At 33.5% G+C, this 26,043-nt stretch overlaps 1 protein-coding gene across 7 annotated transcripts in view; it reads left to right on the plus strand.

The window, feature by feature from the left end:
- The window catches only part of DOCK10 (dedicator of cytokinesis 10), a gene marked incomplete at its 5' end in the record, with an annotated part of 144,329 nt that overhangs the window by 83,369 nt on the left and 34,917 nt on the right, over positions 1 to 26,043 (plus strand). For 6 of the 7 annotated variants that reach the window (XM_081956362.1, XM_081956364.1, XM_081956368.1 and 3 more), the window contains 19 exons: positions 162 to 241; positions 1,209 to 1,396; positions 2,674 to 2,739; positions 3,647 to 3,739; positions 7,539 to 7,662; positions 7,832 to 7,953; positions 9,230 to 9,316; positions 10,473 to 10,565; positions 12,475 to 12,593; positions 13,571 to 13,640; positions 17,244 to 17,357; positions 18,387 to 18,458; positions 20,799 to 20,945; positions 21,637 to 21,720; positions 22,346 to 22,442; positions 24,243 to 24,287; positions 24,807 to 24,982; positions 25,069 to 25,185; positions 25,908 to 26,019. In XM_081956362.1, the coding sequence (XP_081812488.1) occupies positions 162 to 241; positions 1,209 to 1,396; positions 2,674 to 2,739; positions 3,647 to 3,739; positions 7,539 to 7,662; positions 7,832 to 7,953; positions 9,230 to 9,316; positions 10,473 to 10,565; positions 12,475 to 12,593; positions 13,571 to 13,640; positions 17,244 to 17,357; positions 18,387 to 18,458; positions 20,799 to 20,945; positions 21,637 to 21,720; positions 22,346 to 22,442; positions 24,243 to 24,287; positions 24,807 to 24,982; positions 25,069 to 25,185; positions 25,908 to 26,019 (2,006 nt within the window). The remainder of the gene's footprint in view (positions 1 to 161; positions 242 to 1,208; positions 1,397 to 2,673; positions 2,740 to 3,646; positions 3,740 to 7,538; positions 7,663 to 7,831; positions 7,954 to 9,229; positions 9,317 to 10,472; positions 10,566 to 12,474; positions 12,594 to 13,570; positions 13,641 to 17,243; positions 17,358 to 18,386; positions 18,459 to 20,798; positions 20,946 to 21,636; positions 21,721 to 22,345; positions 22,443 to 24,242; positions 24,288 to 24,806; positions 24,983 to 25,068; positions 25,186 to 25,907; positions 26,020 to 26,043) is intronic. The other variant, XM_081956363.1, reaches the window with a different exon arrangement.

Below are 26,043 nucleotides of genomic sequence, written 5' to 3' on the forward strand. Positions count from 1 at the left end.
TTTATGCTGTTATACAGGATGTTCATCTATTTTATAGAGCTAATTCTATTGAGCTAATAGAAATATTAAAATAAATAATCTATTGTTTTTAATTCATTACTTACAGCATTCACTTTACCTTGATATCAATAATGTAAACATTATTATGTTTATGTTTGCAGAACTGAGAAAATTAATAAAATTCAGATTATCCCTGGAAGTTTAGAAATTGCTGTTGATTGGCTACCTTTGGAGCATCCAAGTATGAACTCATTTTATAAAAAGTCTACAATGCATAAACCATCCAAGAAAACAGTGCAATTTTTGCTGTTGTTTTAAGATTTAATCCTTTATCATTTATGTGCTTTAAATTGATTTTTGTGGTTGCTGTGTTCAAGAGCAGAATTTAGGCAGGAGATCAAGAGACATATAGATTTTACCTTGTTAATAGGGCATCAGTTGAAATCATGGTACTATGCATAAAATATATAATGCATAATGGGATTTGCTAATGAAAGGTGGTTAGAAAGACCATATTTTCTACTGCAAAATGTGCTCTGTGAATGATCATGTTTTATATGTATTTTGTCATATATTTCTAGAATTGGGTCACTATTTTTAGAAATACTTTTCTAAATTTCTTAAATATAAGCTAAAATAATTAGCTTATAGAATTACTATTTTCTAAAAGTAGAAAATAATTTATACTGTTAATCAGATTTTTCCATTTCAACTTTCAATTCCACATAAATATATGTGATAGAAACTTTGTGGCTTAAATAAGCATCATATATTATTGGATACCTCCACTGGAGGATTGCATGTAATAAACAGAATAGAGAGTGGTGAATTTCAATGGCCATCTTCCTTCCTTATTCAGTCATGGTATACACCTGCAAAATCTATTCCCAATGGTTATTTGGAACAATAGGAAAATTATACATATGGCAACAGGGAAAAGAAGACATTTATCCTCCTGTATTCTGCTGACAGATACCTGGTGATATCCATATGTCATTCTTATGTTTTTTAAAAAAAATATCCTTTAATTGGCTGATCATTGTTTGAAGTAACTATTACTTCAATAGTAAATAACTATTGTTGAAAAAGGATCCGTAAAAGATAGAAGCCCTAGTGCATTCATAGACTTGCCAGATTGCAGTCTTTTTTTAAAAAGACAATATTTTAAGTAGTGAATTGATTTTTCTTTGGTTTTATTTTTTCTCTAGACTCTGTAACATCATCTTTTATACCAAACAAGCCCTTCAATAATATCAAGGACTATCAACCAACAGTAGAAGTGGAAGAATTTGTTCAAGAATCTACAAAATATTCTCAGGCTTATAAAATATATAAAAACCAAATGTATATCTATCCCAAGCATCTGAAATATGATAATCAAAAATGCTTCAACAAGGTAGGACCATCAATAAAACAATGGCCAAGAAAACTTTAGCATGTTTACTTAAAAATAGACTTCATAAGTTCTATAGGCAATTTGGAATACAGGTAGTCCCCAACTTATAATTATTTGTGTAATCACCATTCAAAGTTACAAATGTACTGAAAAGAAAGTGCTAGGACTTATGGTCAGTCTTCACACTTACAACCAATGCATCTTCACTACAATCACATGATAAAAATTTGAGCGCTTGGCAAACCGGTATTTTATCACAGTTGCAATGTCCCACAATGTCATTGCCATTTGTGTCCTTGCCAGACAGCTTCCAAGGGGCAAACTCAATGAGTTAAGCCAGATTCACATAACAACTGTGTTATTCATTGAACTGCAGTGATTCAATAACAACCACATCAAAAAATATTGTCAAATCAGGCATGACATACATAGCAATCACCTTGATTAGCAATGGAAATCCTAGTCCAATTGTGGTCATTTGAGAAGTACCTGTATAATGCTGGAATGGTTTAACCTATGAGTTATCCTAGTGACAGAACAGTTGGTAGGCAAAAGGAATAGTGGATGTTTTTTTCTGATTCATTTGTTTATTGTTCCCTATTGAAGGCCATCAACTGATCAATTTATATCACTTATATTATAAGGCTGATTTTCCCCACACTGAGAACATGAATCTTACTTTCTTTGAAATCTCAGTCACGTACATATTTATATTAAAACAGCCTGGTTGATTTTATTGCTTGTGTATGAATTACTATTCCTGGTGGCCATTTTTCTCTTTTTGCTTTCCTCAAATTAACCTTTCATGGCTATTTTCAATATTCAAATTGAATGGCAATAGAATAGGTACTATACTGTAATGGAATATGTAGTAGTGATTCATACTTTCAGCAAAATAGGTTTCATTGAAAACCTGGAACTTATTTCAAAGCCCTCCACATGAAAATTAAACATAAGCAGATTGTCCAGTTTTTATTTTATGGGGGTTTTTTTGTTCAGGTTTATATGCGCATACATGCACATGCTACCTTTTAAATTATTTTTGAAGTTTAAAATCTTCATATGTTCTACATTCTTAATATATTTACTTTTCAAATTATTCAGCTGACCTGAAGTATCATGAAGAAGTTAAATCTTTCCATTTTTCCACTCTGAATTTATTTCACTTCTGGGCTTTACTCTCAGCTGGCAGCGTTGTGACAGTTTTGGAAAAGACTGTATGTTTCACAGAACTTTTAAGTGGAAAGCTAGTGATCTTATTTGCATTTGTATTACAGGCACGGAATATAACAGTGTGTATCGAATTTAAAAACTCAGATGAAGAAGGAGCAAAGCCGGTGAAGGTGAGTCCAGATGAATTCCAGCTGCAGCATAATATGGTGGACCAGATTTCTTTGGATACCCTTTGGTGAAGTGATTATGATCTATAACTTTTACAAAACCATCAGCCTATTATTTTTTCCAACATTTCCATAGCAGTTGTTTATAACAGCAATAAATGCAAGGCTTTTCTGGCAAAGGCCAGTTCTGCTGACAAGATTTTGTGCAACATGATGAAATACAAAATCCGTGATAAATCTCAATGTACTTTGATAACTGAGGTAAATATCATGTTGATGAAGGTGAATAATCAGCAGAAGTGCCGAATTCAGGCATTCTGCATACCATGTATGAATACACCGATCATTGTCATTAGTTTCTGTGTTTCAGAGAGCTATATAAGCTCATCAAAGACTTTTTATGTCCCTAGCTTTTTTTTTTACTTCTTCTTTTGATGGGATGTGTAGATGGATGCTATTGCTAGAAACTACTAAATAAAAATATCATTAATAGTTATTAATCTAAAATCAGGAAATAAAGTATTTTTACTAATTTGATTCTTGTCATTTTGACCTCTGATGTCATCCATTGTCCTCTTGGTAGTTTATTTAAAAAATACCATGTATCCCAGTTTTTTCGCAATCTGTTGTACAATCATGTAATTTTATAGGATGCCCTGAAAAAAAAGTCCCCTCCAGTTTTGTTGGAGTTTTTAATACTCCAAAATCTTGTGAGTTTGTTTGTCAGATCTTTTTTGGCATTCTCCACATGAAATCTCATTAGATTTCAGACATTTTTAATTTTTTTATATGTTTTTGGCCCAAAGGTTCTGCGATGGTATGAGGCTGAAAAAGTCTTCTAAGATATGACTTCAGAATCAGTTATTTCTAGTAAAGACCACAAAACTTAAAGCAATGTCTCTTTAAACAGTGTATCTATGGGAAGCCTGGTGGACCATTATTTACATCAGCAGCGTATACAGCGGTGCTACATCATTCACAAAACCCTGATTTCTACGATGAGGTCAGTCTTCTCTTCCTGTGATTTTATACACGCTGTTATAATAGACAAGTTGATCAAAGATATTTTTGAAAAAAATAGGTTGCTAAGGACATTATTATTTCTTAAAAACAACTCTCATAGCAGAAAAACTCAACACCCTGACCCATAAGAACAGCCAGGTCTTCAGTAGCTTTCAAAAAGCCTTCATGGTAGGGGTCATTGCTTTTGGGAGGTAAGATACTCTATAGCAGGGCTGTCAAACTCCTGGCCCATGGGCCAGATGCGTCACACACTGGCTATGCCCCCGCCCGGTTTAGCGAGGGGCGAGGGAAGTCCTGATATGTCACAAGACACCACCGTGACGACTTGAGTTTGACATCCCTTCTCTAAAGGGCAAGGCCATGACAGAAGACATGCTTCATCTATTCCATCAGATGGCATTGTGTGACAGAGGGATTCAGATGATGCAAAAATCTGTTGACGGGGAAGCAGTTTAGTAAGACACAGATAACGACAACAAATCACAGAAATAACATGACTGTCCACTACAAGGGGCTCTTATTTTATATTATGTATTTATATATTTATTTATATTTTTCAAATAACTCAAGGTTGAAAAACTAAGCCTAAGTAACTCTGAAAACCAGGTGCTTAGGACTCGATCTTTTCCCCTACCTAGCAACACTGGATGGACTAACCTTAGAAGAAGAAAAGGAAGCATTGCAACGCCATGCCTTTCTATTCCTACACCCTAAATTAGAAGGATATATATTTAATATTATCAAAAGCTGCTACTAGATCCAAGTAGGCAAGAGTACTATCTCCATTTTGAAGTCTGAGTACTATTTCCTGGCCTGAATCTGATTGAAAAGGGTCCAAATACAGGTGAAACTCAAAAAATTAGAATATCGTGCAAAAGTTCATTTATTTAAGTAATGAAACTTAAAAGGTGAAATTAATATATGAGATAGACTCATTACATGCAAAGCAAGATAGTTCAAGCCGTGATTTGTCATAATTGTGATGATTATGGCTTACAGCTCATGAAAACCCCAAATCCACAATCTCAGAAAATTAGAATTTGTGAAAAGGTGCAATATTCTAGGCTCAAAGTGTCCCACTCTAATCAGCTAATTAAGCCATAACACCTGCAAAGGGTTCCTGACCCTTTAAATGGTCTCTCAGTCTGGTTCAGTAGGAATCACAATCATGGGAAAGACTGCTGACCTGACAGTTGTGCAGAAAACCATCATTGACACCCTCCATAAGGAGGGAATGCCTCAAAAGGTAATTGCAAAAGAAGTTGGATGTTCCCAAAGTGCTGTATCAAAGTGCATTAATAGAAAGTTATGTGGAAGGGAAAAGTGTGGAAGAAAAAGGTGCACAAGTAGCAGGGATGACCGCAGCCTGGACAGGATTGTCAGGAAAAGGCCATTCAAAAGAGTTGGGGACATTCACAAGAGTGGACTGAGGCTGGAGTCAGTGCATCAAGAGCCACCACACACAGACGGATCCTGGACATGGGCTTCAAATGTCGTATTCCTCTTGTCAAGCCGCTCCTGAACAACAAACAATGTCAGATGCGTCTTACCTGGGCTAAAGAAAAACAGACCTGGTCTGTTGCTCAGTGGTCCAAACTCTTCTTTTCTGATGAGAGCAACTTTTGCATCTCATTTGGAAACCAAGGACCCAGAGTATGAAGGAAGAATGGAAAGGCACACATTGCAAGATGCTTGAAGTCCAGTGTGAAGTTCCCACAGTCTGTGTTGATTTGGGGAGCCATGTCATCTGCTGGTGTTGGTCCACTGTGCTTCATTAAGTCCAGGGTCAATGCACCTGTCTACCAGGAGATTTTGGAGCACTTCATGCTTCCTTCCACAGATGAGCTTTATGGGGATGCTGACTTCATTTTTCAGCAGGACTTGGCACCTGCCCACACTGCCAAAAGCACCAAAACCTGGTTCAATGACCGTGGGATTACTGTACTTGATTGGCCAGCAAACTTGCCTGACCTGAACCCCATAGAGAATCTATGGGACATTGCCAAGAAAAAGATGAGAGACATGAGACCGAACAATGCAGAAGAGCTGAATTGAAGCATCCTGGTTTTCCATAACACTTCAGCAGTGCCACAGGCTGATAGCTTCCATGCCACGCCACATTGAGGCAGTAATTGCTGCAAAAGGGGCCAAAACCAAGTACTGAGTACATATGCATGCTTATACTTTTCAGAGGTCCAATATTGTTTTATGTACAATCCTTGTTTTATTGATTGCATGTAATATTCTAATTTTCTGAGATTGTGGATTTGGGGTTTTCATGAGCTGTACGCCATAATCATCACAATTATGACAAATCACAGCTTGAACTATCTTGCTTTGCATGTAATGAGTCTTATCTCATATATTAGTTTCACCGTTTAAGTTGCATTACTGAAATAAATGAACTTTTGCATGATATTCTAATTTTTCAAGTTTCACCTGTAGTTGATTTCTTCCATCTCTCTGAAAATGCAGGCTGAACACCTTCTCCAGAATCTTCCCCTAAAAGAGAAGATTGAATAGACCAAAATATATATCTAAGTACATGATGATTTCTTGAACATAGTGTGGACCATTACTTCCTTAAGGCAGATAGGATCACCTACTTGCTGAAGAAAAAATTGACCATGGCCTGTACTCACCATACTTCACCTCTAGATAGGGCTAACCAGGAAGTTTATGAGCCTAGTATATAGATGAATGAGTTTACAGTTCTGAGATTCTATCCATTTTCTCAAGACGAATCTTCCCAGATATTCTAGCAGATTATATTTCTAGCAGATTATACCAAAGACTCTGCGCAGCTAGAGTCCAAATATAAGTAACTTTATTCACCACATGTCTTGAATACTTCTTACAGTGATTTTCCCAGGAGGATTTGCCTCCGCCGGAGGATCTGAACTAATCCTAAACAGGTCCACTAGCTAATTATCTACCATATGTTTTAGGAGCAGAACAATGTTTATGTTTTGCCACTGTTTTCACCATGAAGTAGTCCTTAATAAAGACTTTAAATGCGTTTGGTAGGACAAGTGCTATTTTCTTAAGTGGTGCTCTAGGGACTTTGAGTCACGGGATTCACAGGCAGAGAATGACTACCATTTCTTCTCATTCCAAGTGGTGATCAAGACCTATGCATCAGAGATTCAAGAATAATCCCAAACTCCATTTGAAACCTCCAGGCTCCATCAGGCACACAGAGAGTGATTCCCATAGGCAGCTGACCCAAAGACAAAAATAATGTGAATACTTAGAAATCTCTGCTAAGTATTAGGACCTCAGTGATTTAGGTCAAGTCTGTAGCTGCCTTATAAAGGTCATGAGCTCCAAAACCACTTATCTTTATGGCCATTGACAGCAGGTCTACATTCCACAGCACTTACTTCAGAACAGCAATCCCATTTGATATCAAGAGCTCAGTTTAATATACAGGATCTTACTTACTGTAGAGCAGTGTCTTTGAAAGCCATCAGAAACTCTTGTTTGACTACAGATATGCCACTATGCTGGTATTTCTCCTGAAGCCTTTACTTATGGGATCATGATTGGTGTCTCTCTTAAAGCCAAGTAAGCACATTACCCTCCTCTCCCTCCTATGCCAACCTGATCTTGGAAATATATTGTCCTTGGTCATCTTGACATATATTATCTGTAATGAATTCTTTTTTATCTTTTTGGCCTTTAAGAGCACATATAGAAGATCAGAATGAGGTCTCGCTACCTTCTCTTTGCTTTCATTCAGTTAACACTTAAGATGAATGTAATGTTTTACATTTCAGATAAAAATTGAATTGCCAACACAACTTCATAAGAAACATCATATTCTGTTTTCATTTTATCATGTTACCTGTGACATAAATGCAAAAGCTAATACCAAAAAGAAAGAGGCCCTGGAAACCTCAGGTACCTATACTGGATTTTTGCTCAAATACTCACTGTCTGTATTATTCCTGTATACTTTCCCTCAATTAGGTCAAGCATTTCAGACAATATCTGTTTTCTGGTGACTGTTATTTTTTTTATATCTAAAGATATCGAAATGTTTTAGTGTTAACATCTATTTTCGATACAGTGGGATATGCTTGGCTGCCTTTGCTAAAAGATGATCAACTAACATCTCGAGAATATAACATACCAGTGGCAACTATTCTACCTCCCTCTTATTTAAATCTTCAGGATCCTACAGCTGGGAAGGTATTGTGTTTTACTACCTATTTGTTTTATTTCTTGCAAAGCAATCTTATAGTTTAATGTTAATGACATTAAGTGTCATGTATAAAATTATTCTCAAACTCTATCACATACATACCATGTCACCCATAGGATTTTGTGTGTATCTGAATCGTTGCTTATTTGAGTTCTTTGACTGGAACGAAGCAAAAAAATTTTTGATGATAAATAAATATATACATCCTTTGTTTATAATATACTGTTCTGAATGTTTATAATTTTATATGAAAATACCTTCATTTACCATGCAGTTTGGATTACTTGATTTTTTTTTCATATTTTGCAATATTGTTTTATTTTATTTAAAGAATTATATGGCCATTCACTTACTTTCAGTGACACTAGGCAGCTTACAAAAAATAAAAAGCAACTCACTATGAAAAACAGTAAAAACAATAACCCTCCGTCCCTCTGGTGACAATAAGCAATGAAACAAGCCACTTGACAAGCTCCATCCCACTTTGTTTCCCCAGGGCCCTGGGCAATAGCTGGCATTGTAAAGACACATATTTTTATAGAGCTTATAAAAATGCATCTCTTATATGTATACGCTTATAATTACTACATCTCTGTAATATCATGATGGACTTGTTTGTTATGAATATCTGCAAATAAATACATCATTTTAATTTGGATAGTCTGTAAATTAGGCACCATCAAATTTGCATTGCATACAACATAATGAAATCTATTTTTGAGTGTTTTAGAAATTGGAGAAACTCTGAAATGCCCTTGGAATTATTACTATTATTTGTATTGAATTGAGCAATTTGACTTTGTTAGTTAGAATAAGGGTGGGAAAATTGTATGATTATCCATATATCTCCATTGTTTATTCGCATACTGCAAAAACATTTGATTTCATGATATGTTTCCTGACTATGATTTGTTGGAAGAAATCAACAAAAAAAGGTTTCTCACTGAACAGATTTTTTGAAAAGTCAGGCTATTAATGATGGCTTTATATAAAATGTAGAATTCACATCCAATAAGGGCTCTTTTGAGCCCTTATACAAAATATGGAATTCACCCTAATATATAAAATATATTCTACTTTATACACAAAGAGAGAAAGAGAGAGACAGAGAGTGGGAAAAACAACTAATGCAATCTATAAATGATGATACCAATGAGGATACTGTGCTAGTGCTGAAATATTTTTAGTATGCTAAACATAAACTAGGATCATACGTTAGAAGAAGAACGCATTTCAATTAACTTGAGTGGTTTTTTTTCACAGCAGAGTGGAAGCGATATTAAGTGGGTGGATGGAGGAAAGTCCCTCTTCAAAGTGTCGCTGTGTATTGTATCCACTGTTTACACTCAGGTAAAACATTGTCTATGTTAAAGGAAAAAAGTAGAAGTGAAACAAATGCAAAGTAAAAAAAGTAGTTAATGTCTGTGTGTGAGTTTTATGCTGAATTTTTCGTTTGGATTCCAAGGAAACAAAATATTTTGGCTTCTACCTTTAGCTATTCTGAAATAGGAAATCACAATTAATGTTAAGTTTCTAGAAATTTTTATGAAAGATTATCCTTAAATATTCCAAAGGACACACTTACAGCAAATCTGGCATATTTGATATTTTTCAGCAAAACCTTTAGAATATAAATAAACATTTAGAATGTAAATAAAATAATAAGCTATATATTACAATTATAACAAAAGACAAAAAATAATCAGTTGCTATAGCTTCATGCAGATAACTGCAATCTATCTAACTTTTCAATTTTCATAAAATTTATTTTTTGACAAACAAGATCCAGTAATCTTGCAAAGAATTGAAGACTTCTGAATACATGGTCAACCATCTTTGTTAAGTGTACAAAGGTTGTACAATTTCATGTAAGGTTGCTCTTTATTTTTTTAAAAAACAACCTACCATTATTTTAAGAATAATTACAATTACATAATATTATCAAAGTTCAGGAAGTGTTTACTTTCACAACTTTCAGAAGTCTGTGTTCTCAAACTTCATTTGATAGCAATTAGTTTTGCAATATTTGGCAATCTTGCAAAAGAAAGTAAAGCATTTTTAATTTAATTTTGCAGTCCAAAATTGAAGAGTTACGTGTACAGTGGCACCTTTGCGCATTATATTTCTAAGGCAACCTCCTTATTATTTTAGTTCTGAGATCAGTATTTAATGTAACTCATATTAGAACGCAAACATAAACACTGTATTTAGACACACTGAAGAGTGTCCTTCTATAGATGATTGTTATTCTTATTGCATAGATACTACATTAGCTTTGTTTATATTGGCTGATTGATGGAAAAGAGAATGGAAAAGTTCCTGCAATAAATTTGGCTTAGATTGTATCAAAAGTGGAAATATGTATTTTAAGGAATTACTGAAAAATGTCTCTTAGGGGACTGATTTTACTTTTAATATTATCTGCTTATTATTGCACAGTTATTTTTTAGAATCTGCATGCCACTTTTGTTGATACTACGCTATTTTTTATATACATTTGCTATAGGATCCATATCTGAATAGATTTTTCCTGCAGTGCCAGAAAAGAAAGAGAGATTTCTCCCAGCCACCTACCTCAAGTTTTATAATCTCCTGTAAGGTAAGGTAAATAAGAAATTATATAGGTATTGATCATGCTAATGGTTGAATATTGTATATTTTAATTCTCCTTTTCAAATTTTGTGCATTTGTTACCATAATGCTAAATTATACATTGCTGAAGAGTGCAGAGTAGCTGAAAATAAAATTGACTGAACATAAAAATGAACATTAACCCAAAACCCAGCATGTAAAAAATATTTACTAACTCCTATATATCTATGTTCTTTATTGATAGTATGAACTTTTAAAATAGAAAAAGTCATTTCTCATTTCAGATATATGCCATAGATCACCAGAAAAATAATTATAAGAACAGCCAGAACCATTTGGTTGTGTATTTTTTCATCTTTGTTACTTAATAATAAGGATTTTTTTTCTTTTTGTCATCACTGAGCATTATTTTTTCTTGGATCATGAACTCTGCATGCCCATATTATTCTACACAATAATGTTTACAGTAATTTCAGCATTATTTATATAATCTTGACTTAAAAAGTATAACTAGTGCCACTGTAGCCTAAGATAAGTTTGATCTTCTGGATTCCTTTTCTATATTTTAATTTAACAGGTTCAGTTTTGCAAAAGTTTTAAAAGTTCAGTTTTGCAAATGTAGAACAAGACCCAACTATCGGGTTACTCCTTTGTTTTTCAAAGCAAATAAGTAACTGATAATAGTTAACTAGATCCCTTGTTAGATGGTCAATTTACCATACGCTGCTGGCTCAAAGAGGAAATCATTCCTCTAGCTATTATTCCAAGTAACCTCTTGGAAACGATATGTCTCCAAGGACAGCTGTAAACAATTTTTAACCAATATAATAAATAGAAATAGAAACAGGCCAAAAAAAACCATTTTGCTTTATTTATTTATACATTTGATTTTTATGCTTGATTTAAATTTTCATTGGGATCTCAAGATAGCCTATAACACATAGTTTTATCCCCACAGCAATTACATTCTGAGATAAATTAGACTGAAAAATTCATCCAGACTTTTCATGGTCCGCTCTGGACTCAAACCTTGCTGTCCTATAATCACTATTAAAGATATTAACCCTGTCCAATTTGTGAACGTACCTTTCCAGTACAGAAGATTTTGATGTATAGCAAACTATCCTAAGATACAGCTTGTAGACATTATTTGCATATTTAAGGTCAGTTCTTAAGAATGCAAACCATTTAGTGACAAAAGGCATATTCCTGAAAGTAACCTAGAAACAACCAGTAACAACTTTGAATGCCATTGCCCACCATTTAAATGTTGCCTAGAAAGAAGTTAGCAACCTAATAAGCCAAGCATGTTATGATTGAATAAATAAGTGCTATTAGGATTCTTTCAAGGCCATTTCAGACCTGATCCAATTTCTAAAAATGCTCAAAAATATATTTCATGAGTTTAGGTGTCTGCTGACCCCAAATAAACTATAGTAATTGTATTTGCAGTCTAAATCTGGTAAAGTTTAAGCGGTATGATCAAACTAAGGACAAACACAGCTCTCTTATCCATGTTGTACAATATAACAATTGCATAACTCTGTAATTGTCTCCATGTATTTATTTAAAATAAAGGTTGAGTTATATGTAACTTGGATTAAATTGCTTTTACTTTGAAATATATTTGAACTCTTCACAAGTCGGACTTCATTCATAATTAACACTTCTATGTAATTTTTATGGCAATGGAAATGATTTGTCAGTACCTTTATTTTCTTCTCAACATCCCCAAGTAGTCTAATTCCCTGGAATTCCCTGGTGGCCTCTTAGTCCAGGATCACTACTCCAGCCTACTTAGCTTTACCAAGACAAGCTCAGTGCTGCCATCTGGGGTACTCTGATTTAATTTAATTTATAACATTCATGGAAATGTAGATTATCATTCTCTGTTCATGCTTGATTTTTTAAATCAGAATTTACTTAAAATTGAGAAGATCCATGTCGTTGTGAATTTTCTTCCTGTGATTCTGAACCAGCTGTTCTGGGTTCTTATACAAAACAAAGAGGATGAGGTAACAACTGCTGTGACCAGGTATTTGCTGTTCTACTTTGAGTTTGTTGCCTTATGAAGCAGTTGTTGAAATTTATTCAGTTGTGGCCAAACATCTTAACCTTAAGTGTTTGTTTTTTTAAAAAAAACATTCATCAGTTTGGGTGATAGTCCTTGGCTTGTACAGTGTTTTCAATCACATATAAAAGTTCATGTATAAGAGAAAATTTGGTCAGAATGTGACAAGTTTTAAACAGATCTTCTATATCACAGACCTCTTTGGCATTCATTTATTTGAGTTTCAGAATATTCCAACTAGTCAAGTTTTAAGTTCAGAAAGTGGAAAGTTTGTTTTTATAAAAGGCCAAATATGTTTAGAATGGATTTTGAAAGTTGAAATGAATTCCGAATATTAGGATTATGCACTTGCCTTTTGTCTTCAATAACTTCAAGACCATGTTTGATAAAGAAAAGTTAATCCTAGAATTTTATGGAAATCTGTTTGAAGCAGCAGAGGGTGTGTGTGTGTGTGTGTGTGTGTGTGTGTGTGTGTTTGTGTGTGTTTATGGGACTTTAAGTTGGTCTTTGCTCCTGGCATGTCCCTGGGCAAGTCTATGCAGTTTTCTTGGAAGTATTTTTAGAACTGGGTTATTATTTCTAGAGGTAAGGGAGAGTGACTGGGATAAAGAAACCCGGCAAGCTTCTGTGTCTAAATCGGGATTAGAACTCCTAATCTAGATTTCCCACTCCTACACTTGAAATTTAACTATTAGATTACTCTGGCTAGAGAACATGTGCAATGCATAATTCAACACCCAAGGAGGGCAAATTAAGGCTCTTACACATTATTTGAAAACACTGTGTGTTTAGAGAATAAAATAAGGCCACTTTTTAAAATAATAATAATAATAATAACTAAATTAAATACACGTGCTTATATTTTAGTTGTATTATTTGTTAAATGAAACTGCCATCTTCTTTATCACATTATATGATCAATCAATACTTTTAATTTACAGGGTCTTTACTGATATTGTGGACAAGTTCCATGAAGAAAAATTAGATCACTATATTCAATCATATATAAAGGTAAGAATATTTAACCTGTTCTTATCTCTTTATAAAATTTCAGATTTATTCCAGCATATATTTTTAAAGCCACCTTGGCAAAGCATTATATGTTAACTGTCTCTGTTAACTACCCATGGTAATTTATCAGCTGATTATCTTACAAGAGTTTGCATGAGACAATATGATTGCTAGTGAACATCAAGAGTAGCTTGTAATAAAGAGAGCATTGTTGGGAATTTTTCTGTGTGCTTTCAAATAGCTCGTGCATAATATTTTTTAGCCTTTTATTATTTTCTCAAGAACTTTTTTATTGTCTAAATTGCAGTGGTTTTGTACCTGTTCATGGTATGTGGAACATTTTTAATCTTCCAGCATGATATTTTGCACATATTTGTGAATTGGCACTGCTTGTTCTGTTTCTTTCCATTCAGTTTTCACTCTAAATCCTTCATTGTACTGAATGAATGTGTACTAAGATTAGTTATAAATACTTTAAAGGAATATCCTTGTATGCAGTACCAGTAAAAATGTCCTTTGAACTCAGTAAAGCTACTAAAATATTTGGCATACTTTGCACAATGAAAGAAACAAAGCAAAGTTGTTGATTATAAGGAGGAAAAACTCAAAGCAGATTAAGACAATGTAATTGTTTTGCCAAATCAGATTAAAAAATAAACTCATGAATATTTTAAAATTAGCTTGTTATCATTGAGTATGATATTAAAAGGGAAAAGGAGGAAGTTATTGATATCCACAATTTCAGAGGAACATTTAATTATAACACGATTAAAATAGATTTGAACAATTATTTCAATTTACACAAACTCAAATGTTTGCTAATGTTTTTTTATGTCCCAATACTAATGCAATCATTTTTATACTTCAAATTCTGATCCTGAATAACTCCCAATTTTTAAAGCAGATTTTGCATTTGTAGAGGGGGACTGATAGGAATAGGAAATTTCTGCTATCATTTATACAGGTGGAAATAAAAACAAAATATTATGGAGAATTGAGGAATAAATATCAATAATGACATGAATGAAGCAGAGATGCATGTACATGGCTACAGATTCATTGCTCAATTAATTTCTGCTTCATTACTTTAAGTGAATGTGTGAAATGCCTTCATTTAAATATACTATTTGAGAAGATGTTCTAGCTGACTATATAACCTGTTTGATCCCTGCAATTCACCATCTGATAATGCTCCATTTTAGCATTAGCATATGTATGTATCTTTACAATTATGAGAATTTCATTTAAAATTTGTAAGAATAATAACAGATTTGTAATAATATGATTTTGAGAATTATTTTGAGCGCTAGTTATGAAATTTACTGAATTCCGCATTAGTAAAATATCTCAAATCTGATAAGATACCGACTGTCCCACACATCATTTTTCCACTAGTGTTTCCACTAGAATCGTTGTTGTACCAAAGTAGCAAACATGAAGATGAGCTTTTCATGCTTTCCTTGGGGACTGCTATGAAGATGCTGTAGATTGCTAGTGGAGAAATGGACATATATAAGTCAACATGAATGTTAATTATCAGAATATATATCCTTTTACATTTTCTACAATCTAAGTGTCATAACATAAATTGAATTTATAATAAACTGAATGGCTCCATCTTTATTGCAATAAAACAATTTCATTGGGGTTTTTTTTTTGCGTAATGAAATTCCAATCATATTATATTTAGAAATAAGTCTCACTGAATTCAGTAGGCCTTCTCCCAAGCAACTGCGTATAACTTCAAAATATTAATTTTATTTTTATTGTATATTAACTTGTCATTTTGCATGTATGTACACACAAAATGCCTCTCAGAAGACTTAGCAACAATTTAATCAACCTTAAATTGTAATCTCTGCAGCTTTTTAAAATTCGTAAGCGAACAATTATAGTAGAGAACTATGATATATCAAGAAAATGCTTTAAGAAAATTACCATTCATTAGAGAGATGAAGAATTTAAATGATAACCATCCGGAAGTTAAACAATATTCTGAAGAATGTTAATATTTACTATTATTTTCTTGAATATCATGCATTTTAGAAGTAACAAAGTATAGTATAATACAGTTGAAGTATCTTAACGTGTTTAGATTAAGGAATACTTATGATAAATCTAAGCTGCTTGGGAAAATCTGTCAATTTTAGTCATCATGTTCTCTCTATACGAAAACAATAATCAGATATATTATTACAGTAAATGTGTTTGAACTCTTCAGAGGTTGTAGTAGTGATAGCAGTAATCTACTCTACATTAAATTTGATGTCCCAGAAGAATAAAGAATGCTACTGGATTCAAATCTACTTTTCTGCTCTTCCAAGTAAAGCATGATCCTGTCATTCTGCATGATGGCATCACGTCATGTGTTGAATGTCTCTAGTCATCATGAATGAGACAGAAGTAGCAATCTTGCATTTGTTGCAGCATCAAATGTCATTGAAATCATTTTTCTCTGTATCTTTCTTAAGATGATATAAAATTAATGCTACTTCAAAATATATGTAACACAGAATTCTTATTTACATAATTCCATTCATAGCAGCATTATTTTGGAGGAAATGCTGATGAATATCCAAAAATGTTGTGGACAATGCTCTACACATGTAAACAAACTAAATTGTGTGAGTGCTTAACTAGCTGTCACTAAATGTATTCTCTTATTAATACCTTCAAAACAACATTGGTCAAGTGATTGTTTTGCTTAGTTGACCTACATTCAAGAATAAGACTAAATTTCACCACATTTCATACATTTCCAGTTTGGCTGATGTTCAGAGCAAAAGAATGGTGCATGTGCAAGATAACTGCAGATGCTAATACATCCATGCTGGCAGGAATAATGTTTCAATATTTATATGTATTTTTTTTCACATCCCACGATGTATTCAGTCTCATTAGGAAAGTGTTGAATGTGTAATTAAAAAAAATAAGTAAGTAAGCAAACACAAAAATAATGACAAAGAAATTTTCCCAGGATAGTTTGAACCTATCAAATATAATGATTGTGGTAATAAACTTTAATATAAAAATGGAATAGGAATTGGTGCCTATACAGCAGTGTTAAGAGGCTGGGAAATTCTGGGAGTTGAAATCCATCATAAATCCATCCTTGGCATCATAAAATGCCAGGATTAAGAAACACTACTATGCAGTCATGATCACATTGCTAAGCTTTTGTTGACAGGTTAGAGTATTTATTGCCTGAGATATGTATTTTTGATTTTGGTATACACCATACCTTTCTGCATAATGTAAAATGTTCATAACACAATCTCATACATATTTAATCAGAGATATTGCTCACTGAGTTCAGAAGGATTTATTTTCAGGCAAGTGATGCAGACTTGGGAATGAGTTCATTATCCTTAAAGAGCTGTACTTCTGAATGGTCAAGGGGATGATTGTGTACAAATTATAATTTCCTACTTTCAAATCAATAGAAGGCTAGATCCAAAAGTCTTGCACCATAAATATTTTCCTAGTATTGGCTATATTACTGTCAGGTACTATATGATGTAAATTATTCGTGTTGCATGGAGTCAATGAGACCGAATGTTCTCCCCATTAACTTTTTTCCTGCATTTTATATTATACTTTTAGTATGTATTCAAAGCTAAGACATTTGAAGAACGGACTGTTCATGAAGAACTGGCCAAGAATATAACTGATCTGTTGCAGTCGAATGATCAAAGGACTGTGAAGCTTGTTCTAAAGGTGAAATTTATTCTTATTCATGAACTAAAATGTCAGGGAAGCTTTTATAGGTAATTGCTTTCCTCACTTTTGTTCCTTTGAGTTAGTTTTGGATTGCTGGTGACTTCCTGGACTAGTCTTTGGAGTTTTTCAGGCATTGGGGGCAGGGGGGGGTAGTTTGTCAATGCTTCATTCCCAGGGCTGAGAGAAAATAACTGACCAAAGGTTACTTAGGTGACTTGTGCTTCAGATACCATTGAAACTCACAGTATCCTGCTTTCTAACTTATTCACCACATCTGTTTTACTATACGTTCTTATTTTGTGATGTCATTTTGTTGTCCATTCCCTGTAGCTGGGGGAAAGGATTGCTTAGCAAAACAGCTAAGAAGTTAATTGAGAGCCTGAATCGAAATAGTAGGATTTAAAAGCAAGAAGATGGTGATGTTGTTGAAGAAGACCTATATTGGCAAATGCATGACACAAATGCAGCTTCTTGCTAGCAGATTGAGCAGGGATATTCCTTACAAACTGTTACCAATTCAGCACTAAAGTGGCTGAAAGAAAGGTGGTTTTGATTTTGTTGAATAAAGAATTTTATAAATTGAATTCAGATTCAAATAATGGATTAACTTCTTAGTTTTTTTTTAAAGAGTTAAATGAGATGCCAATATAAATTCCAATTAGAAAATGTATTAATTCCTCAGTTAGTCCCTTGCCATTGCCAAGCTATTCTGGTGGGTTCCTCCAGGCCAGAGAAGCAATTTTTCAAGGCTATCTGGGAAATTAAAAGGCAATATTATAAATTACTGTATCTATGTACAGAGGTTTTATTCAGAAGTGACTCAGGTTGCTCCATAGATTAGAATTCAGGTTTCTATTCTCTAATCTTATGCCTTCCAAATATTTGGGAAAACAGCTCTAGCAAATGTTAGCACTTTGCTTATGTTTTATGGAAAGAGTAGTCTCAGCCCACTTTTGGGGCGCTTTTTGTACAGAAAAAATAAAACTGCAAAGTATGTGTTAATACAATATATTTATTTATTTTTAGCACTCCTGGTTCTTTTTTGCAATTATATTAAAATCAATGGCACAGCATTTGGTTTACACAAAGAGAGTACAGGTAAGACTCTGCTATTAGGCACTACATAATAAGTGTTATCAATATTTAAACATGTCCTTATTTAATATTTTACTCATCCAAGTGTTATCATATTCTTCAATGAGCGCAAAGATGCTTTAGTAGATATATGCTTTTCATAAACATTGAATGGGTTATATTGAATGGGTTATATGGGTATAGTAGTATTAAAATAATTTTCCTGGATCCCTTTCTTCAAGCCAGGAGAAGGGAGGCAAATAAGACAAGGTACACTGCTGGTGGAAAGGAAGTTGATCTATTTTCCAACAACAAAAGGGCTTGTTCTTGGGGTAGTTACAGAGAAAAATGGGGTTCCAAGACTTTTTATAGGGTACTGCAATTGGGGAGTATGGGTTGCAGATGTGCTGGTTCTAATGGGGTTGGATGAGTGTGGATTGCCTACAAACTGGTTCTAGTGTGCGATTCTGTCAATAGGGCAACCTTAATTGTCTTTCCTGATGTCTGTTGGTTTACCTTTTGTTATGTAGATAGAGATCCAGTCTATTTGTTGGTGTGGGGAAGTGTGACTGAACAGGTTCTTGGTTTTGGTACTTGTTTTGCTATTGTCAGTTGATAGCTTAGTGGAAGTGCAGTATAACAATCTATTGTTACAACATATCTCCCATAGTTTCCAATCTTGATAGATCATGGATTTTGTGTTAATGTTAAGGGATAACTGAGATAGTGAGAGAGTTAACATTTGGAATAGAGAATCTCCTATGATTGTTATTGATTATTAAAATAAAATACTTTCCTCAATAGACTAGGAGTGAAGAGTTTTAGTACTCACTTACAGAAATAAAAAATATCAACATGCTCTGGACCAGCATGGTAGACTATAGTCCGTAATCTTCATTGGGTAGGGGATTATTTTGACAGATTGTGCATTTATATATAATCAGTTGCATATGTAACCAACCATTAACCATGAAATCAACTTCAGTTTTTCATTTAAAGAAAGAGTGTCAATCCTCAAATCCCTTCTATTTCAGGACACAACTCTGTCCCTAACATTTTGCTAACCATTGCTTCTCTTGATTGTTTGGCAATGGTAAATAGATCTTTACATGTGAATGATATTTTTGAGTTCTCTTCCAAGTGCTTTTTATTTTAAAAAATCCTGACAAAGCTATATTCTTAAGTACTTGACTTACTGGTTAGGATGTACAAAATTGTTTTTAGTATGTATGACGACTGCCAAGTTACCCTTCTTAGATATTCATGAAATTATTGATTGTCTCAGTCAAAGACTGTAGAGCTGACAGATGAATAGAGTTCTGAAAGAAAAACTGCAAAATTTAGATACAAATAAAGGTAGTTACAATGGCAGTTGGGAGTAGAATTTTTTCACTAAGTGATGTGGTCATAAGGCACAACTGTATCATTTAGTGATAGCAATTCCTGTAGACACAGCTGCTGTTGTTAACCAAATTTCATTCACATTAGATGAGGCAACTTCTTGCCAGCTTCCTGCAACCAGTCAGAGAAGAAGCTGTCAGGAAGTTGCAAGTCCCAGCCAGGCAAGTAAATGGCTATAGCTGGATGACGGAGAGAGCATTAGGTATGGAGAAAGTGTAAGGAAAGGGTGGGGCATGTGGTGAAGGGGTACTCTAGGGGTATGGTATGGGGGAGTGTAAAAATGCAGTACATATTGCGGAGGGTATGCATGACAGTAATGACATGAAGGGTGCATGGAGCGTGTGACTGGCCAGTATGGTGCAAGCACAGATGGGGAGGATATATGAATGGGCAACATTTTCTGCAACTGTTGATTGTTAATAAATGCTTCTGCAGTTACATCAATGCAATTTATCTGGACAAGTATTGAACCTAATGATCTCAAAATAAAATCTAGATCAACTGCTTATAAGGCTGCCTATTTCATGCAATAGTACTGTGCAGTACTTTAAATCACCAATTAATCATTTCAACATTGATTTGGCTTTCCCCATGATATAGCTGTGAAATAAATTGCCACTGGAATTGAAATAAGTGATTCTCTGGCTACAATTAAGACATTTCTCAAATAGTGTTTATTTTTCTACATCTTGTTTTAATGATAACATTTTAATTGAGGCTTAGTTGCATCACTTTGTAAGCATCCAGTGCCATGAAGGCATTTAGTGCTGAATATATTTTCTGAATAAAGAAATGCTATCATTAAACTGTTCATAAGAATGATGGCTCTTATCACTTAGTCAGGAGCAATTCCAGTAACTCCCCCAATTTTGTTGTGTGGAGAAGGGAAGGAAACATTTTGGAATATTGAGTATTGCCTAGATCAGATTCTTATTTTGAAGAAGCCATTTGCTGTCCCACCAGATTCCTCGTGCTCAGAGGTTTCCAGAATCATACAAAACTGAACTAGATAAACTTGTAATGAACATATCAGATCATGTTATATGGAAACACATAGAAGCTTTTGAAGAGACAAAGAATGCAAGCCACAGTGTTGGCAGGTTTCTGAAGGTAAGTTGTATTTGGTATAAATAACCATTAGCTTATTTGTACTTGCGGTATCCACAATCCTTTCAACCATTTTCATAGTAAATATTTCTCTATGCTGTTTGCATAACATGAAACATTAGTTATGTTCTGTTAGTACATAACTATGACAATAGTACACTGATGAAGACTGGGCATAATAATGCTGAAAGTTCATACCCGAACAATAAAAGAAGAGACATTTGAATATTTTTTCACCCAAAAAATAATATACAGCAGTTACCACCTCTATAATAAAGAAGATAACTCTTTATTAAAATGACAATATTGTTAATAAAGGATTGCCTTTCAGTTTTTAGATTTACAAAAGGGCAGAATAACCATTGCACTTAGAATTATATGCCACTTCACAGTGCTTTACAGCCCTCTCTAAAGGGTTTACTGAGTCAGCATATTGCTCCCAACAATCTGTGTCCTTATTGTACCGATCTCGGGAGTTGGAAGGCTGAGTCAACCTTGAGCCGGTGAGAATCAAACTTCAGCCAGCAGTCAGCAGAACTAGCCTGTAATACTGCATTCTAACCACTATGCCACCATGGCTCAGAATGCATTTCCTAGCCAAAAACTCAAGAAACACAACTTTTCTTGACAAATAGGATCTGTTTCCTTTTAACGTATTTACATCTTTAGTCATTTTTTATTTTTTTTCTCCTAGCGATGTTTTACATTCATGGATCGTGGATTTGTATTTAAATTAATCAATAACTATATAAGCATGTTTGGACCAGGTGACGACAAGGTAAATAAAGTAATGTATGTTTGTAATTATGCCAACTTCTCCTTTTACTTTCAAAATTATCAGAATCAGTAAAAAAAAAAGAGAATAGGTCTTCCCAGAATATTTGTTTCCTTTTCTCCTTTTTGGAGAAAAGGTTTTATGATCACTTTACAAAGCAGTTTACAAAAGAAAAATCTTTGTAATATGCTGCTTCCCCATAATGTGTAGTTGATTTTGGTTTGCTATGCCCGTACAAAAAATCAAAAGTCAATCTATCCAATCATGTTTTTTAATGAAAACATGAATCTCTTCACTGGACTTTGTTCATTGCTTGCTCATTTAGCACTCCTTTAGCAGGGAAATGCATATGATTTTTATTCAGTCTAATCTAAGCCATTATTTATCTACTGTTTCCTTTCCCTCGTTTAGTTTAGTATTGCTACAATCAACTTTCTCATTTTAAAAAATAATAATATTTCCTCTTGCATGAAAAAAATACTTTCACATACATATAAATAAACATGTACATTCATTATCCTGCATAACTATTATTTCATGTAGTTGTGCAAATAGATTAATGAATGTACATGCATGTAATAAAGGAAAATAAATCACCTGATAATCAAATCAAACCTCAAACTTTCAGATTTTGTTCCAGTATAAATTTGATTTTCTTCAAGAAGTATGTAATTATGAACACTTCATTCCTCTCTGCCTACCCCTGAAATCTGCAAACATTCCAGGTAAGCATTTATGGTCTTATATAATATTTATTATAAGGCAAAATAAACTGTATTCAATTTTAAATACATATACTTAGTAATAAAGCTCACAAAAATATCCATTTTTTGTATTATATAAATACATTTAAGGTCAGTATGCAAATTTCACATTTCCAGTAAAATTTGTTTACTACAGTTGTGAATATGAATAAATATTATTTTAGTAACTGTTATTATTTTAGCAATGCATAAATTATGACTCATGGATTTAAAAACTGCCTGACAACTTTTTTATAGTACTAAAATAAAAGGTAGTTTGAAATTGAAAACCTTACATTTGATTATTAAAATTTGACTCTTTCCATCAAATAAATGAGGGGCCTTAGACCTAAAAGAGAGACACTTTCTCTGTTAACAGAGTTAACAGAATAACCTTGGCGGTCTTTTAGTCTAACCCCCTGCTCAAGCAGGAAACCCTGTACCATTTCAGACAAATGGTTTCCGAACACTTCTTAAAAACCTCCAGTGTTGGACCACAACTTCTGGAGGCAAACCTTTCCACTGATTAATTGTTCTAACTGGTTTGCAATGTGTCATCTTTTTATCATTACATTTCTGCAAATCTACCCAATTGTTTTAATTACGTGAAATTTATTAGTGAGCTGGGTCACTATTTCAGTAGCTGGTTACTTTGCTTCAGCTTCTTTATATTTATATGTACTTTGCTTTTTGTTTATGGTGTAAACCACCAGGAATTGTGGCTTGCAAATACTTGTAATCAGTAAAGCCATCATACTTTTACTTTAGGCCTCTTAAAAATATTTGCAATTTGTGGTTAAAAAGCCATTTCCTTATCTTCCTCATGGTTGGGTGAGCAATATTAGACACCAACTACAGCACTGATTTTATTTGATTTTCCACATGTTTAAACCAAATGTTCTTTTCAGTATCTCAACTGATCTTCATTTTTCTTGTTAAGTCATTTATGATATTTTCTGTCATGAGCAGAAAGGAAAGAAGGGCATAAACTTTAAGATCTAATATCTTTTCTAATTTTTCATTCTTAGTTATAATAACCTGTTTCTTCTACACTGCACAAGTCTCTGTGTGTAATTCTTCTTCCATTTTTTTGCCATATAGCCCCTTCAGATCCAGTTTAAAAGGCTCCAGATTGAGTCTGCCATGTTTTGGCTAAATGCATTTTGCTAGTTCTTTGAGGTGCAGCTAATTCCATGCCAACACTTCAGTTAACAATTCAATTAGTTTACAACATGGATAGAAATGTTCTCTCACCATCACCATTTATATTTGTATTTGAGATTGTATCTTTAATAGTCACTTACAATATGCTTCTTTCTCTTTCAGTCACCTTCCTTTGCCTGGAAGAGTGTCCTTCCTAGTCTTTCAATGTTCACACCAATATGTTTGTAGTAGCTCTCTGCAGTATCATTTGTCCCTACATAGATTAATAGGAAAAGATTATTTCATTGGTCATTATTGAATCTTAAATATTTGATTGCTTTGTCTATAATACTTTCACATCATCAGTTTCACACAAAGCACGTATGCAAAGTCCATAAAAAGATAAAATAATCCCTTATTTTTAAAAAAGCTTAGTATCCAGAATAATTGGAACTGATCTCAAAATAGCCAGTCCAAAAGCACTATTTCTAATCAGTTTGTTTCAAGAAGTGTGAATGGATGAATATGACACCATAAATTTATACCTTTACAATTAGCATTGTCATTTATCTAAATGTACCTCTTTCTTTTTTCTTTTTTTCTTCCTCTTTTCCATATATTTCCACCACACCATTCAAGATCCAATCACACCATCAGAAGCAACTCAGCAGTTTCATGCATCAGGTAAGCCTAAAAACAATTTGCAGTCTTAGTTATTTTAAAAATTATCTACTACTCTACACTGAACCCAAGTTTAAAGTGGAATTATTCTCCCACAACTTTGACTGGCAGACATGTTTGGAGTGATAGTATACATTGCATTAGTTGAAGGATATCTAAATGAAGAATAGAAACCTTGTTGTTATGGATAGTTAAACTCAGCAGTAAGTTTAATATCTACTTCATCTTGCCACTACTAAAGAAAATACTACTATAATACATCAGGTATAGATTAACAGAAGTTCCTACTGATTTATAACTCAAACTGCAATATTAGCAGACATCAGTTAAAACAATGAATTCTACAAAACGGTGATTGTCTTTCTAATATTTGTTAATTGAATAATTTGGATGCCAATTAATTATATAAGATAGATAGATAGATACAGTGTGTGTGTGTGTGTGTGTGTATCATATATATGTGTGTGAAGCATATATATGATAAGTTTTAAACACACAACTCTCTTAACTGTTCTAATCCAGATGTTCCTGAATATATTGTGACAAATGAATTTTGCCGGAAGCATTTTTTAATTGGATTACTTCTTCGAGAAGTTGGGCTTGCACTCCAAGAAGACCAGGACATCAGACACATGGCCTTAGCCATGCTCAAAAATCTGATGGCAAAACATTCCTTTGATAATCGATACAGTGATCCGGTATGAATGTTTAACTTTTTGCCTTGGTGGAATAGATCATTCTGTTGTCTGTATTGAACCATCTTCTTTAAATGTCTTTTCTGCAGGAGAAGCAGGCAAAAATAGCAAACTTGTATATGCCTCTTTATGGGGTGCTTTTGGACAATATGCCAAGGATATATCTGAAAGATATGTTTTTATTCAGTATCAATACATCTAATCAGGTGGGTTCCAGTAATGGGCAATAGTAATTTAATTTTTCATAAAACTATACTGCTAACATTTTTAATTATTCTAGACTAGATTAGTTCAGATTAATTTATCAGTAAATAGTGTATGATAAAAGGATATTAGTTTAAAGTCACTTAAATTAGCTATACCGTTGGACTTATTGTCTATGAAGGAAAAAAATCCATGGTTTCAGACTAAAAGCATACCTAAAATAAATCCATTCCAATTAATTATTGAGAGAAAGAAAACCCAATTTGAAATTCTTATCACTTACAAGCTTACTAGATGGCCATAAACAGGTTAGTTTCGGTATTGGCCTCCCATCTGCATCTAAAGTTGTCTCTCTTATTGATTCACAAAAATCTGCCTTCCTTAATTGATATGTTAAGATTAAGGTTGGTTTAGAATTAAGGGAAGACATAGAGAGAGGAATATTTCCCTAAACTAATTTTATTATTTTGGGAAAGGAATTTGTTAATATTTGCAAATATTAATATTGCTAAAGTTGACAAATTAGATCAAGCAGAAATAGATTAAGGTATGTTGGTGGTGGTGATGGTGAAGATAACAAATAACCTGATTGCAAAAGAAAAAGCTATGGTTCTATCCTAATGTCAAAGCAGTGGTTATATAATTATAAAATTAGCAATAAGTGAGAGATTTTGAAAATTGATGTAATGCTCACATTTGTTCTCTGACTGTCACTGAAATCTAGGGATCTAGAGATGATTTGAGCACCACCGTAGGATTTCAAAGTCAGACAACAATGAAACATGCAAATTCAATAGATACTTCTTTCTCCAAAGATGTTCTTAATTCAATTGCAGGTACGAAGCATTTATATAAAAATA

Source organism: Natrix helvetica (assembly GCF_964273705.1).
Source record: "Natrix helvetica genome assembly, chromosome: 5".
NCBI classification, from domain to species: domain Eukaryota; kingdom Metazoa; phylum Chordata; class Lepidosauria; order Squamata; family Natricidae; genus Natrix; species Natrix helvetica.